Raw genomic sequence first — 14,848 nt, forward strand, 5'->3', positions numbered from 1 at the left:
TTTAATTAGTTATTTTTATTCCTTAACTCATTTAGTTACAAATAAATATTAGAAAACATGCCTCTAAGTGCGTAATTATTTAAATTTTATACCCTGAGACCATAAGTTCTATTAAAATCAATAAAATAAAAAGACATATATATCTTATTTTTTAAGATGAGATTAAGATGGCCACCAAAAATATGAAATTACACATAAATACAACTTTAAATGATACGGAAAGTACCTGAGTAGGCCTGTGCTGGGAGCACTGCAAAAATTTCTAAATTACCTCAAATATACTGCACATTGGGCATTTCTGTACTGCAGTACCTTGTTACTTATATGCATCCCATTCCAGTACATGACAAGATCAGCCTAAGTCTAAAGCAAGATTAAGACTAATGGCATACATAGCACACTAAATAGGCAACAATTACTTTTGAGTTAATGTCCGATTTTGCATTTCAAAATAAAACTGAAGATAAAAAGTTACCTCTAATGCATTAGTGCTGAAAAAAAAATTGAAATTGAAATGTGCATTAGCTCGCTAGATAATTTATCTTTAAACACGTATTCAAAATCTGTAGTTTCATTACTGTGCAATTACAGTTAATCAATGGGCTTCAATATCACAGTGGACAGCGCCAGCACCATTTGACGCCCTGCACAGAGGTCATGTCTTTATCACTCACTGATCAGAGTCACTTGGGGCCATGACCAGTGTGCCAAGCACAGCAAAGCTGCGAAGCTTATATTTACCGGGCCTTTTCTCTTTTACGCGCTGATGAATGTGTGTCAGCGAGGCGCTTTAAAAAGAACTGAAGTGTATACACAGAGGGAGAGAAACATACTTTGTTTGTGAAACCAGTATCACTTTCATTCAAATACATAATTCAAGCAACTTTCAACTTCACTTGTGAGGTTGAAACGCGTTTGAGTAATATGCCAAGTGATGGACGTTTGTTTATTCTGGAGGCTGTGTGTGCATGGAAACCAGGCAAAGGGTTAGATACAGTATGTGTATGAGAATCAGACAACATTTCACTACAAGACTCAAATACGCACAAAAACACAGGGAGAAAAACAAAGGATTGTGGGTTGTGTGTCAAAAAACACAGAGAGACAGCAGGAGTGTAGCAGGCAAGTCAGCATACACACAAGGGAAAGGAAAGGAGGCAGGAAGCAGTCATGCCAGGCAGGAAATTAGAGGTGCTGTTGGAGAGGGAAGGAGTAGGAACTGATGCCACCATGATGACCGTAACGATGCTTTAGAACACATGCAGGAATACCTCAGCAATGCTTAGGGTGGATGAACAGGAGGGGAGCCGCGCCTGGTGCCGCGAGAGAGAGGAGGGGAGAAGAGAAGAGGTTTAACAGAGCCAAAGCCGGGTTGAGCGGGGCACAGAGGCACACAGAGACTGGCGGGTGGAGCGGACAGCGCCCTCTGTCTTTCAGGAGGACATCTGCATGACAGCTCTCTGTGTGACTGTCTCAGGTAGGCCATGGCAGCCAAGGGCATGAAGGACAAGACAGGACAGGTCAGGACAGCAGGTAGGAGTTACATGGGGATTCATTCCCCATCAGAACAATAGGAGAACAGGTTTCACAGGAACAAAAAAATAAATAAATCACACATTAATGTAACATTTTCTTAGCCTCTCAATGCATTTTCCAGAATTGCCATGTTTTTAAAATTGACCAGAGAGAATCCACATGTATCCACAAAGCTCTCGCTACTTTCTGCTAAGCCCTTTCCAGAAATCTGAATGACCAACCTATTTCCATTCCCACGGTGGCAGATCCATCCATGCATATCTGTGAAACACCAAGTTCCACTTGCACCACAGATAAACACAGGGTGTCCTTCAGCATTGGGGCATGTTATAAGAATACCCAGGCAGGTTTCTCACTCCCAGTCTGTCAAATTAAGTCTAACTGAACAATTTTAAAATCATTACTGATACAGACATTTGAAAATCCAATATATCTTCTTTTTAGACACAAAACATAAACAGATTTCCCCAATCCTTGCTAAGAGAATATGACAATGCTATTTAAAAAATATTGTTTTGCTGTCGCAGCATGTCGGTGATTAGTCATTTATAGGGCTTTGGAGCGTGATGTCACGGGAGGGGGCGTGACCGCCGAAGCGCCATTTTAGCAGGCCAAACAAAGGGCTAAAGGAGCGAAAACACACAGATAGCATCAGCAATGGTTCGCACTTGCTGTGTTGTCGGTTGTAATGTGAGACTACTACCCGACTTTACTGCTTTCCCCATGGACTTTGCAAAGTGCCCTCTGGTGGACAGACTATGCAACATAACCGTTAATAATTCAGTTAAAGAGTGTTTCTACCATCTCCATTGTTCTTTTACATTTCTCATCAACTGGCTATTATAAATGCTGATAATGATTTCCTGTTTTTCACCAAGCAGAGGGTGAAAGCAATAGTAAAAAAGCACATGTGAAGAAAATGAATTAGCGACTGAAAAAAATAAATAAATTGCAAAACTCAAAGATTTAAAACGCCACTCCTAACATGGCCACACTAATGCCAGAGGACACCTTTCGCATGTCTCTGCAACACCAGGGATGAAAATGTGTTCAAATAAATGGTTGCAAAACTAGATTATCCCATCATTTTGTATGTCACCATCCTAGACCAGGGCACTTTGTGTAAAAGCAAATATCAGTGTGATATAGGGCATGTATAACACACTCATTTGCTGTTGACTATACACTACTCGAACACAAGGTTTTACGTCACGTGTAGTAGAAGAACTGAATTCACCAGAGGTGCCATTTGAACTGAAAAAGAATGCAAACCTGACCACAACACAGTAAAAATGTCAGTTCTACAGTCAAGACAGATGTCAGTCACGGATCCAACATGCCTCCAACTGCAGTTTCACATCACATGTGACATACTGTTAAAAGGACTCCGTAAGCCAAAAGCACATGGGGAATAAATGAGGCAGTGTAATTTATTTCTACCATCCCCAGGTATCACCTGTTACTGCTCCACTGGGGTCACCCATGATTGGTGTATTTTTATTCAAGCTGTGGTACAACACTTTAATAACAATCCCTTCGCCAAAAGGCACATGAAATTTTTTATTAACTCCCCTAATGAAGCTAGAAGGAAGTTATGTCTCAGCCTATTTTAGGGTGATATTTCAGGACGGTGCTCGTAGACTATCCAGTTTATCTTACTTTAGAGACACTGAATCATTAGATTCATCAGATTTCAGAGATCAGATTAATTTGATTTATTAAGATGATCATGTGCTAGTCGGAAAGCCAATCCCTGTGTCTATGACAACTGCTCTACAGCCTTTCATTCATGTGCTAGTTTGCCAAAATATCCCAAACAAAAACTGCACATAAATGCAGCCATCTGGGTCGGCTGTTTGTTTCTGGTCGAAGAGCCTTCCAGCTATGACATATCACTGGGAAACCCATTTAGAAGTATTACATCTAGTCCCCAAATAATGCCTAACATGAAAGCAAAGCTCAGTATGAATTATTAGCAAAGTCATTAGACAGTTCCTGACTTTTCCTCATGAATCAGTAACATTTCAGATTATATAATAAATAGCCTTTGTAAAGCAGCACTGTGAAGGAGATGAGCATCTCATCCTTCCTAATTGAAATGCTCTACATTCACAGCAGTTGCCCTCATGTGGCTCACAGCTCAGATAATGGACACTGGCAGGAAACCATAGGAGGTTACAAATTGAAACTCAGAAGTAAACTACACAAGGTTTTCCTAAATACTGTAGCGGTGAGGTAGGGCTCAATTCACTACCATAGACTGAATACATCGATTCTCTTTTTTCGAACCCAGAATTTTAGTCTACCATGTTCTATTAAAATCTAATTATATGTATATGATAGCAGTTGTGTAGACTGTTAGATGAGGGCTGTTTTTTGAGTTTATTGTGGTGATGGAGGGTTGGTCTCAAGAATATGACAGTGTTTTGTAATGAAACTGGGTTACATAATCATCCACAAGATGTGAGAAAGTTCCCTGTTAAAGTACAGCAACACAATGCTAGCAGATAGATCTCCAAACATCAGAATGTTACTTTGCAATTAAACTCTTGTGATCTACAATTTTTTTCTATGAAATAAATTAAGGTGTTTTATAAAATAAAGACTTTCCAGTATAATACTGTCAGGTTGTCATTAGACTGTTATTTTAGGTTCTTTCCATCTCAAATCATCGAAGGCTTTCTGCTCGACCATCTCTGATTTGCTTCAAAATTTTATGGTATCCATCCATCGACCAATAATGATTTCTACTAAATTTTATCTTCATACATCAAATACATTTTAAGATAGATTTTTTCAGCTTTCATGCTTTATCACACAAATCTGAGGCACAAATCTCACATCTATTAAAGATAAAAGTCTAAACTTTGGACTGGCCTTTCTTACCATAAAATTGAATCATATTGCCAAAAACAGCTAGTGACAATTTCTGAATATTATATAGATATATTGCACTACAATAAAAAAAAAACGTATACTCTACTTTATTACATGATTGTAAGGTTAACGTCAAAATATACTAACAGACATTAAAAACGCAACAATGTAGCATTTTCATATAGTTTACTTCTCTTGCAGCATTTGTTCCAGGCAGCATGCCGATCTCTTGATTGATCCTTACTCGTATTGTGTCAATCACATCATGTGGACACAACAAATCGGCTACTCTCATGAAATGAGCTACCAACTCCTTTTTCTTTACTCTTTTTTTTTTTTTTTTTTTTTACTTGTCAGTTGTTTTGCTATATTTATTTGTATTTACAACAAAATTTGCAGTGGTAAAACATCTAGAAAAGTATTTGATACATGATAAATGAAATGTTACAGATATAATTACCTACGTCCAAATTTTAAAGCTCAAAGATTTTTGTCAAACAAGCTCATTTGAGATGGAATGACTTGTAAGATAAGATATTACTCTTGGCCCAGAGATATCAGCCAAATGTTAACACTGTTCTCAGATACAAAAACACTTCACAAACCACATCACACGTGTGCAAAAATCAAAATGTAACAATGATCATAACACCTCTTAGGTAATAATTTTTGACAAATAACAATGTGTCTTTGCACTCGCTGAAGACAAAAAAAATAATCTAGTATATTATATTAAAACGTTGTTTACACAATTTCTTTTCATCAATTTTTTTTACAGCACAGCCTCTGTTTGGAAAATTTTAATAGTGAAACGCAAACTAATTTCTTCAGAAACCATCATACACAGCACTTTAAATAAAGCCATCAATGGGCAGCTAGTTCACAAATTTCTGTGTTGCTATTTGGTCAGATTTGGAGACATGCATTTAAAATCATCTATGTGAAAATGGGGTTAATAAATGTCCCACTGTGCTTCATATTACACACAGTGATATTCGCTGGGGTTAATGGTTCCCTCATCTCTGCAACAAAGGTAAATGTGAAGCTAGCATGACTAGTATTAATAGAAAAACAAGGTGAAAGACAATGTTAACATCAAATATTTCCAAACATATTAATAGGGACAGTAATAATATTCATGCATCAGAATGCCACCCAATCAGTGCTGTTTCATGTTCATATATTTTAACTGATACATCGGCACTGCAATGCACTGAGTACCTCTTAACCTCATAACTGTGTTTGTAGTGTTGGTGCCTTTTGGATCCTTTTTGGACCTTTGGATTTTGCATCATTTTAATGCAATTGTCTAAAAGTAATGCGGCCATCCAAACATTCTGTGCTCAATTTCTAAGAGTGTGAATGTGTTATTTAATTTAGGTCTAGCAGATGCACCTTGCTAATCTGTTTACCTCATAACTCACAGCTCAAGCAGAAGTCTAGAAACTAATGGGTGACATCATCATGCTGGATACCTTTTTTTTTTTTTTAATGCAGTCTATAATTTACTTACAGTTCAAAGTATGAAAGTAAAAGAAGAAGAAAGAAAAGAAAATGTAACACACTTAGAGTTTCTGGGATTAGATTACACATACGTGAGCTGAATTATAGATTTAGTTTGGTTGAAGTAAACATTTTTTGAATGATATCACCAGCTGATTGTGCAGGTTTATGATGAGCTGCTTTCTTTACTTGTCAAATTAAACTTTCCTGCTGTCACTGCTTTAAAGTAATTTCAAGTTTTTTGCTTACAGTTTCAAAACAGAGTTACTAAAGAAAAACAAAAAAACAAACTCTGCTCTCCAACAGCTCCCTCAAGAATAACTAATATTGGCTAAGAGTCCACACTGGAAAAGCCAAACAACTAGTAGCCAGGCTGACCCGGAGCATGCGCTGTGTGCATCTTTATCTTGTCCCGGTCATTCATCACAGCGCTCCTATGGCCATGTCTACATATGTTAGAAATTAATGAGCTACTGAGTGAATTTTCAGAGAGCGTGGCATTAGCACAGCTGATTTGACAGGCCTGTGTTATATCGCTTACCAGTCTTCCCCGCTTCACATTCCCAGCCCACATGGTGATGGAACACACTCAGTACAGCTGGTCAGACAACTCATCCACTCTTCTTAATGCCTTTCCTGTCTGTCTTTCTGTCTTCTCTTCCTGCTCTTGTTCTGTCCCGCTGTTCACTGCACTTGTACGCTTTCTATTCTCCCTCGACTGCCCTAAAGGCAAACGCTCTGAGTCAGTGGGCGTGAGTAACTCGAGACAAATATAATATCGCACACGGTGCACGCAAACGTCACACATGCAGATGCGTGTCTGCGCTGCATGTGCGTAGAAGACATGATATTTTAAATGGATGACGCTGACATATAAAATATACGCTCCTGAATATCTAATAATCTCGATAACAAAAGTGGAAAATCCACCGTGTGCGCACATGCTCTTTCCACACATGAACAAGCACATTCGACTTATTTTGATTTAAAGCCTACAGCAGTTTGACCCAAATAGTCAATGGGTTCCTGGAGCCAAATAAAGGCAGGGAGGGCCAACTGTGTGTACATTAATCAGAGACAAAAGAGCACTTTCCTCTTGGCCATAGCTACTTTCATCTGGTCTTTTCAACACTCACACTTATTACAATACAGTCGGTTCCCTTTAAGCTTTCTCAGCCATCCTTCTCTTCTGTACCTGACATTTTGCAGCGCAGTCACTCCTCACAGCTAAATAACATCAGTCTACCTTTTTCATCCAGTTACTGAAGGCTGTTGTGTCTCTTCTGAACACTCTGACATCCATGTTTCTGCTTTCCTTAAGGCTACATAAAGACCGGATTAAGCAGGTTTATAAAAGGGAGAAAGAGTAGACAAAGAGTCTAAGGGTCTCATTTCTCAAAAGCAAAAAACTGTCAGTATGATGTGAATATTTTAGTGTCTCCAAAGTGAACCAGCTTTTTTCGCGTATTTTCTAAAATAAAAACAATAAATCTGAAAATCCAGTGCAGCAGCCAGTATTGTTTTGTCTGGTTTCAATACACAGACACTTCTAAAGCAGTCTTGTAAAGGACTCATTTGAAAAGGAAACAGGGATGACGGATTCTGTCACTTAAAATTTTCAATATTTCAAGAAATGTGGTTTCTTTGCTTCAGCAATATACAACTATCATTTCTTTATGGTAACAACAGCCCTTTACGTTTGGCCCCAACCCTTTGGTGACCAAACGACTATTAGACAACCTAAAAATACACCAACAATCAATTTAAAACATATCTATAAGCAAGAAAGCCAAAAAGCTTAAAATGTCCAACTTATCTTTTAACAAAATGCAATTTTCTGGATTCATTTTTTTCCTAATGTAAGCTGTGTGTGGTTTTCTTTTGGTCATCTCTTAGTCCAAACAAGCACAAAGAGGCAGAGCTCTATTTTATCCACAGGTTCTCACAGGCTCTACAAAGCATAGCCTCCATAATAGCCATTATTTTTGCCGTACCTGACATTTAGCTATTAGTGGCATCATTCTCCACAGTTACATCAGTATCTTGCTGCTTCTCCTTGTCAACTGTATAAAGCCATCATGGATTTCTGAAGGCGCTGCTTCCACACTTCTTCATCCATATTGCCCTCATTTCCATTTACAGTAGTGCTCCAGCTAAGCTGCTCTGTTATTGCCTGGAAGGAAGCACATGATAACTCCAGGGACAAGGAATAACAGTAAAGGCATCGGCATCATGGGCTTTCTGATTCCTGTTCTGCATAAATTGTAAGGTTTGGATAAAAGCAGCAGCTGAGGGAGGAAGGGAAATGTGGATGGAGTGTCATCTACTTCTTAAGTGACTGACTGACTGCTGGAGTGCAGAGCCCTATGAGATATTGTGTCGCTTACTCATACTCATCATCCTTTCTTTGTCTTTTTATGTAACTGCCACCGTCCAACACGACAGTAACACCACCACCAAAACATGAGGCACATAAGTCCCTTACTCTTTATCCACACTCTGCAGCCCACCGCTAGTTTAAGCTAGTCAACAGTATCCTACATTACTCACCCTCCTACCTCCTAACTAATCCATGGCCTGACACTGTACCTCCTTCAGGCGTCAGCTTCCTCATCAACAGCAGCACACATGCACAAATAACATTTGCAAAACACAACGCTGCACACGCAATATATCCACCCCCCATGCCCACTCAGCTAATAATACAAAATCCTTCACTTATTAAACATGGACACAAGCGACCTCCGCACACACAACCCTCCACACTCAAAACCTGTAAACACTCTCAGATATGCAGGAGGAAAGACATTACTTACCATCTTCTGCCTGGAGTCGAAACAGAATGAGCTCCCCAGCACATGCACACACGAACACACACTTTTACACACTCGCTAACTGTGAGAGGGTAAGTGAGGAAGGGTGAGCAAGAGAGTGAGAGAGAGAAAACGCGATAAGAAGGGAAGGCAGGAGCAGGAAGGATGCAGAAGACAGAGAGAGTGGCGAGGAAATGCAACAGCCAGAGAGACAATGAGGAGGAGGAGAGTGAGGAGGAGGGCATATAGCTGCACATACGGTGATGTGTGCTGTCCTAAATTGTACATGCATGACTGAGGTCTGTGTGTGTGCGTGTTTATGTGTGCGGGAGTGTGTATTTCCCATGAGCCTTTCCGTTGAGGGAAAGTGACAGATGTGACTTTCTCCTCTTCACGATCATCTTTCTTTCTTGCATCTTTCAACTTTATTCTGCCTCCTTCTGTCACATTCACACTGATTTGAGATGAGTGAACCGGGGGAGGGGAGAATGCTGAGGCTAAGACGAGGTGAGCTACCGGACTCAACCTCTGGGATGGACAGATGAATAAAGACTGACAAAAAGACACAGGCCAAAATAGCTGAACTGTCCTTACTGTTCACTCTGTGTGCATTTTAATTTCCTTCCATCACCCTTTCGCCACCTCCTACTCTCTCCCAGTCCCCTGTCCTCTCGAAGTTATTAGCTATCTATCCCTTTCACGCCCTCCCACTCTTTTCTTCTCTCCTTCTCTCTCCTTTCGCCTTTCTTACTTTCTCACTCACTCCATCATAAATCCTCCACACCTCCAGCAGGCCAGAAGACGAGGAGTCACATTTATGAGCCTTACTGCAATGGAGGAGGACAATAACACATATCTAGCACTATTGCCGCTTTGCCGAAGACACATACACACACACACACACCAGCAGACACACAAGCGGTCACTACTGTCAAGTTAAATCAAACATAATAAAACTTTCAGCAGAACACAAAGGCATATAAAAAATCCTATCTATCACTTGTGCAGGGGAATAAACCTTAAAAGAACGACGATGCGAGCTGTAAAGAAGCGCCGGAACGTCACACTGCGCCTTCGCTCCAACAGTAAAGTATCTCGTAACACTCTCGCCCACTGCAGCATACAGTAAATAGTAGAGTAAAAGAAAAGAGCATTAAAGCAATCAATACATTTTACCTGTACTATGTGTGCTTTTATCAATTAAGTTTGATTAGGATCTTCATAACAATGTACTGTACTTTACCATCTCCATTGGAAAATCTGTCCTGGTTTGACGTGCTGCACATGCATTAACCACTTCCATAAAAGAGTCGAGGCTGCACGCAGGGCAGCACCACAGGCCACACTGAATATGGGATTTGTGAATGGCAGTTTTTAATACCATCTCTAATCTATGTGGCACCGTTATTGATCCTAACTCTTCACTTAAAGGTCACAGGTCACCAAACTGCATGCTCAGCATATTATCCTCATCTGAAACAAAACTACAGCCATACGCATTTAACTGGCTTTAACTGAATTTTTAACTTTTTTACTTCACTTTTACTTTCAGTTTTAATCACGTTCTGTTCTAAGTTGTCATACATTAAAATGAACTGAGGCCATTTTCAGTTATGCTTTTTCTTTCTTACTTTCTTTGACATTACCCTTTTAATGAATCTTGTAACTGCGTGAACTGGATAAAGGCGCTAATGACCGAATGGCAATATCTGGGAACTAAAAAATGAAGCCGAGGCAGAAATGCGAAAAACTGCAGTGCAACTTGAAGGAGACTCCCATTGTAACGTCAACAAACACACAGATTCTCATTTTTTAAAAATGCTCAGTTTTGCAGCACAGAAAATGAAGCACACTTACAGCCTGGTACAGATGTTTTCATAATGTAGGATTCTCTGCACTCATGTAGAGTACTAAGCATTGCTTTACTGCTTCAATATGTTATTAAGGTGTTAAGCAGAAGTCAGAAGCTGCTAACAAAATGCACTTGAAGTCAATGTCAGACTGTGCAATGCTCAGAAAAATGCAAAAACAACCCCAAACAAACAATCCAAGGCTACATATCAGACTCTACAGGCCTTGGTTAGCTTGTTAAATGTTAAAGTCTATGACGGCATAATTAGAAAAAGACTGATCAACTATGGCTTGTTTGCAAGGGTTTTTGGGAGAAAGATGCTTCTCTCAAAAAAACAAACAAGCAAATAAACACCCCCCCCCCAAAAAAAAAAAACCAACAACAACAACAACAAAAAACATGCCAGCACAGCTTAGTTTTGCAAAATTGCATCTGAACAAACCACGAGACTATCCAGCACATTAGCGGCGGATGGTGGTTTGGGCTCATTTTCCAGCCAGATGAACTGGGCACCTTGCACTTATTGAGTCGAGCATGAACCCCTCTGTATACCAACGTATTCTACAGTCAATATGAGGCCATCTGTTCAACAGCTAAAACCTGGGTGAAATTGGCAGCACCAGCACATCAACAGCAGAATGGCTGAAAAAGTACAGAATAAAGTTTTTGCAACGACCCACTCAAAGTCCAGACCCTAAACCAACTGAAATGAGGACTTTAACAGAGCTGTGCATAAGCTAATACGCACAAACCTGAATGAACTAAAGCAAGGTTGTAAAGAAGAGTGGGCCAAGATTATGTGAGAGACTGATAAAGTCACACAGAAAACAATTACTTCAACTTATTGCTGCTAAAGGTCTAAAACCAGGCACACACACACCTGGCTTCATCTTCACAGTACCAAACTGAGTGTAGATGACACACAGAGAAACACCTGCATACCCACACTGTACCACAAACTCTTACCTTTGGACAGTCAAGAGTCATATCTCCTGTTCAGGGTTACAGAAGGAGAAATCTGCCATACAAGCTTACAGATCATTGATCTGTCACGCATAGAGCCAGCTGAGCTGACACTATAATGGGGCATTCGCATACAGCCAGGGCATAAATCATTCATGTCCTGCTGACAGATCACTTCAGTTTGTCAGTGATCCTCTGTCACTACATATTTGCAAGTGATGATGCTGTGATCTGAGTACAGACTAGGCCCAGGCCAAACTGCATGTGCATTCTTTTTTTCATGCTCATGTTATACATCACGTTAAAACGTGCATTTTGACATCTGTCAAACTCTTGCAAGGGACAGATTATCAAGACTGTTGAAAGCCGAGCTACCCAAAAATAGAACAAAATCAGAGTAGTTACACTAAAAGGAAAAAGGTGTGGAAAATTCAGATGAGTGCAACAAACAAACAGCTGATGATTAAGTCAGAAAAATAAGAAATGTGTCATTTTAAAATTTTAATCAAACATGAATTTATAAATATTAGACTCATTCCAACCCAAATCAGCTCATTTTTAGAACATTTTCTGCTCGACCATCATTTTAGTTTCATATATCAAATACTTTTCAAGAGAAAAAGTATATATACTTATATATATATATATATATATATATATATATATATATATATATATATATATATGGCACGTCGACCCCACTTTCAGGCTTCTTTTTTTCCCCACACTGAAATCTGCTGCAATGTTTGAACACGCATATCTCAAAAACTCTTAAATATAAAAGGCTGAAATTTTCACTGGTCTTTCTTAGCTTCAAAATGAATCAGAATCTGTGATTTAGATACATAAAAAAGTCTGAATATTGGCTAGTTAAAATATGAAAAAACAAACAAACCAAAAAACATCCAGCACTCCTGCAAAGTTCCCTATTACAGTACACACTAACACAGCAAAAGACAACTAGTGACAATGTCTGAATGATATATAGTTGGATTTCTCATAAAATCTCATACTGTAAAATAAAGCACGTCGAATACTTTTTAACATGAAATTTTTAGGACACAAAAATGAAAAAAAAAAAACCCAACCCACTTTCATTTAAATTTCGTGCTATTTTAAGCTAATATGACGAGTTGTGTTGTACCACAAAAACAAAAATATTGATAGATGGTATAATCTGAATATAACACTGTTCTAGATGGTACGATAATGACAGCTATGGACAAATCAGAGATAATGGAGCGGAAACGGTGTAAAAATCGAATGACCCAGGTCTTGAAAATGAATATTACTCACATATTTAACTATATTATTTTCTGAGCTATAGTTAGAGTCTGGAAAATCCATACTTTTACTCTATTTTGACAGACACTCTGAGAATTTTATTTTTGTTGTAAAACTTGTCATATTTGCTCAATACAACAAGAAAGTTGAATGAAAATGTAATTTCTTTTGTTTTTGTGATCATGAAAATTATTTAATATATGAAGCTGAAATTTCACACCAATAATTTTATATGTATAAACTTTGCACCATAAAGCTTTTATGCAAATTGGAGAAGGTTGAGCAGAAGGCTCGTGTTGGTTTGAATGACCCATTATTTCTTTCATAAATTTGCCTCTCTGAATCTTCGATGAAGATGCTTTCCCATTTTCCACGATCAATTGGCAAACTAACAGTTAACTGGTAATTAAATTTACTGTAATTAAATTGATTGCATTCGTGTGTACATTAATATTCCCTGTTGGTCTGCAGCAGTCAGCTGAATGTCAAATATCCACGGTGAAGGTTACCGAAGTGGTTTGGGATGCAGAGTGACTCATGTCCTACATTGCAGAGGAGGACGTGATTTCCATAAGCCCTGGCTTTGGCTCCAAAGCCATACATCAAACCACTAATAAAAAAAAAAAATGCTATAGGACCAGGGTGGAATGAGGCAGTGTCCTCTAGGTGCTCAGCCAGCACCTGTGCAAAGGCACCATCTGAAAGTGAGAGCATTGAATATTTTAATCAAAATAAATGCTCAAATCTGACAAGCTGATGGGATGTTTGGAACAGTATACAATATATTGACGGTAAATAATATTGGCTCTGGAAAATGCGTGGCGATCAAGGCGAAAGGTCTGATGGAAAGGGGAGTGTAGATGTACAGTAAGGGCAGCAGCCACTCTAAGGCAGGAGTATTATTTTAAAAAGGAGGTGAAACTTTAATTCAATACTAAAATATTCAATTCCATAAAGAACTACTGGCAATAGCGCCAAAAGACGGCAGTGATTATAAAAGTCTTTTACCAACAAGAAAACAACCTCACAATGTAAATGAAATATTACGTCCTCGTTTTTGGTGCTGAGTTTTGAACAACTCAACTCAACTCAATCTACCGATAGGTAATCAATAAATGAGAGTAAGAGCAGCCACGAAGTAAATACTCATTAACCACTTCATACTTTCCTTACTGGGGAATTTTAGCGCTTTTATTGGATGACTGATGAATCAGTGAGAGGAGTATTATACTGGATTATCAAGGTTACATTAGATATTGCTTCAGATATTGCTTCCAGTCAATATTGGCAGCAAATGTGATGCTACCCAGAAATCAAACAAAAATGATTTCAGACACTTTGAGTTCAGCCAAATGTTCATGCAGAAATGAAACCTGCTGTGACTGCTGCATAAAACACAGAGAATCTACTTACATATCAACTTGTTACAGCAACAGCTCCAGGGATTTTAAGAGACTATGTCTTTACAAAAACCAAAATAACAGCAAGAAAAAAACCTCCCAAACTTTATACAAATGAACATAAAAAGCCTAACTAACTAACCACTTAAGTGAGAATAAGAACAGGAGACACAACCCCAGAAAACACTGGCAAAACACACACACACACACACACATTGTCAGCCATCCTCTGAATCAAAGCCCTATCTCCCATATGGTTCATTAATCCAAACTCACCATTACGTAACTGTACTAAATGCTCACAAGAGTGGAAGGGTACAACTACTCTCCGTACATCTTGTGCATGTGCATGTGGCATCTTTCCGTGTGTGCGCAACTAAGAAACCGTATGACAGAGACAGAAATCTGGTTACATGAATGGTTTGTAAAGTTGCTCCTGGGCTGTATGCTGTGTGGGGAGTGTGAGAGCAACACAGACACCTTCTGTCTGGAGGATGTGAGTCAAAATTTATTACATGCAGTGTTTGTGTGCATTCCAAGTTGCCGTGCTGCAGCAGACACACAGGTCTGACCATCAGTTCGTTCCACACGCTGCACTTACGCACAGACTTTATACTTAG

General features: G+C 39.0%; 1 protein-coding gene across 4 annotated transcripts in view; it reads right to left on the bottom strand.

The window, feature by feature from the left end:
* Positions 1-14,848, bottom strand: part of gphnb (gephyrin b) — a 107,954-nt gene that overhangs the window by 22,950 nt on the left and 70,156 nt on the right. For 3 of the 4 annotated variants that reach the window (XM_085373622.1, XM_085373623.1, XM_085373621.1), the window contains exon 9: positions 1,272-1,313. The exons of the other annotated variant lie outside the window; for it this stretch is intronic. In XM_085373622.1, the coding sequence (XP_085229748.1) occupies positions 1,272-1,313 (42 nt within the window). The remainder of the gene's footprint in view (positions 1-1,271; positions 1,314-14,848) is intronic. 4 annotated transcript variants of the gene reach the window in all.

Source organism: Diplotaxodon limnothrissa, linkage group LG15 (genome assembly GCF_057381915.1).
Source record: "Diplotaxodon limnothrissa isolate DT_005_m linkage group LG15, D_limnothrissa_male_GT1.1, whole genome shotgun sequence".
Taxonomy (NCBI): Eukaryota; Metazoa; Chordata; class Actinopteri; order Cichliformes; family Cichlidae; genus Diplotaxodon; species Diplotaxodon limnothrissa.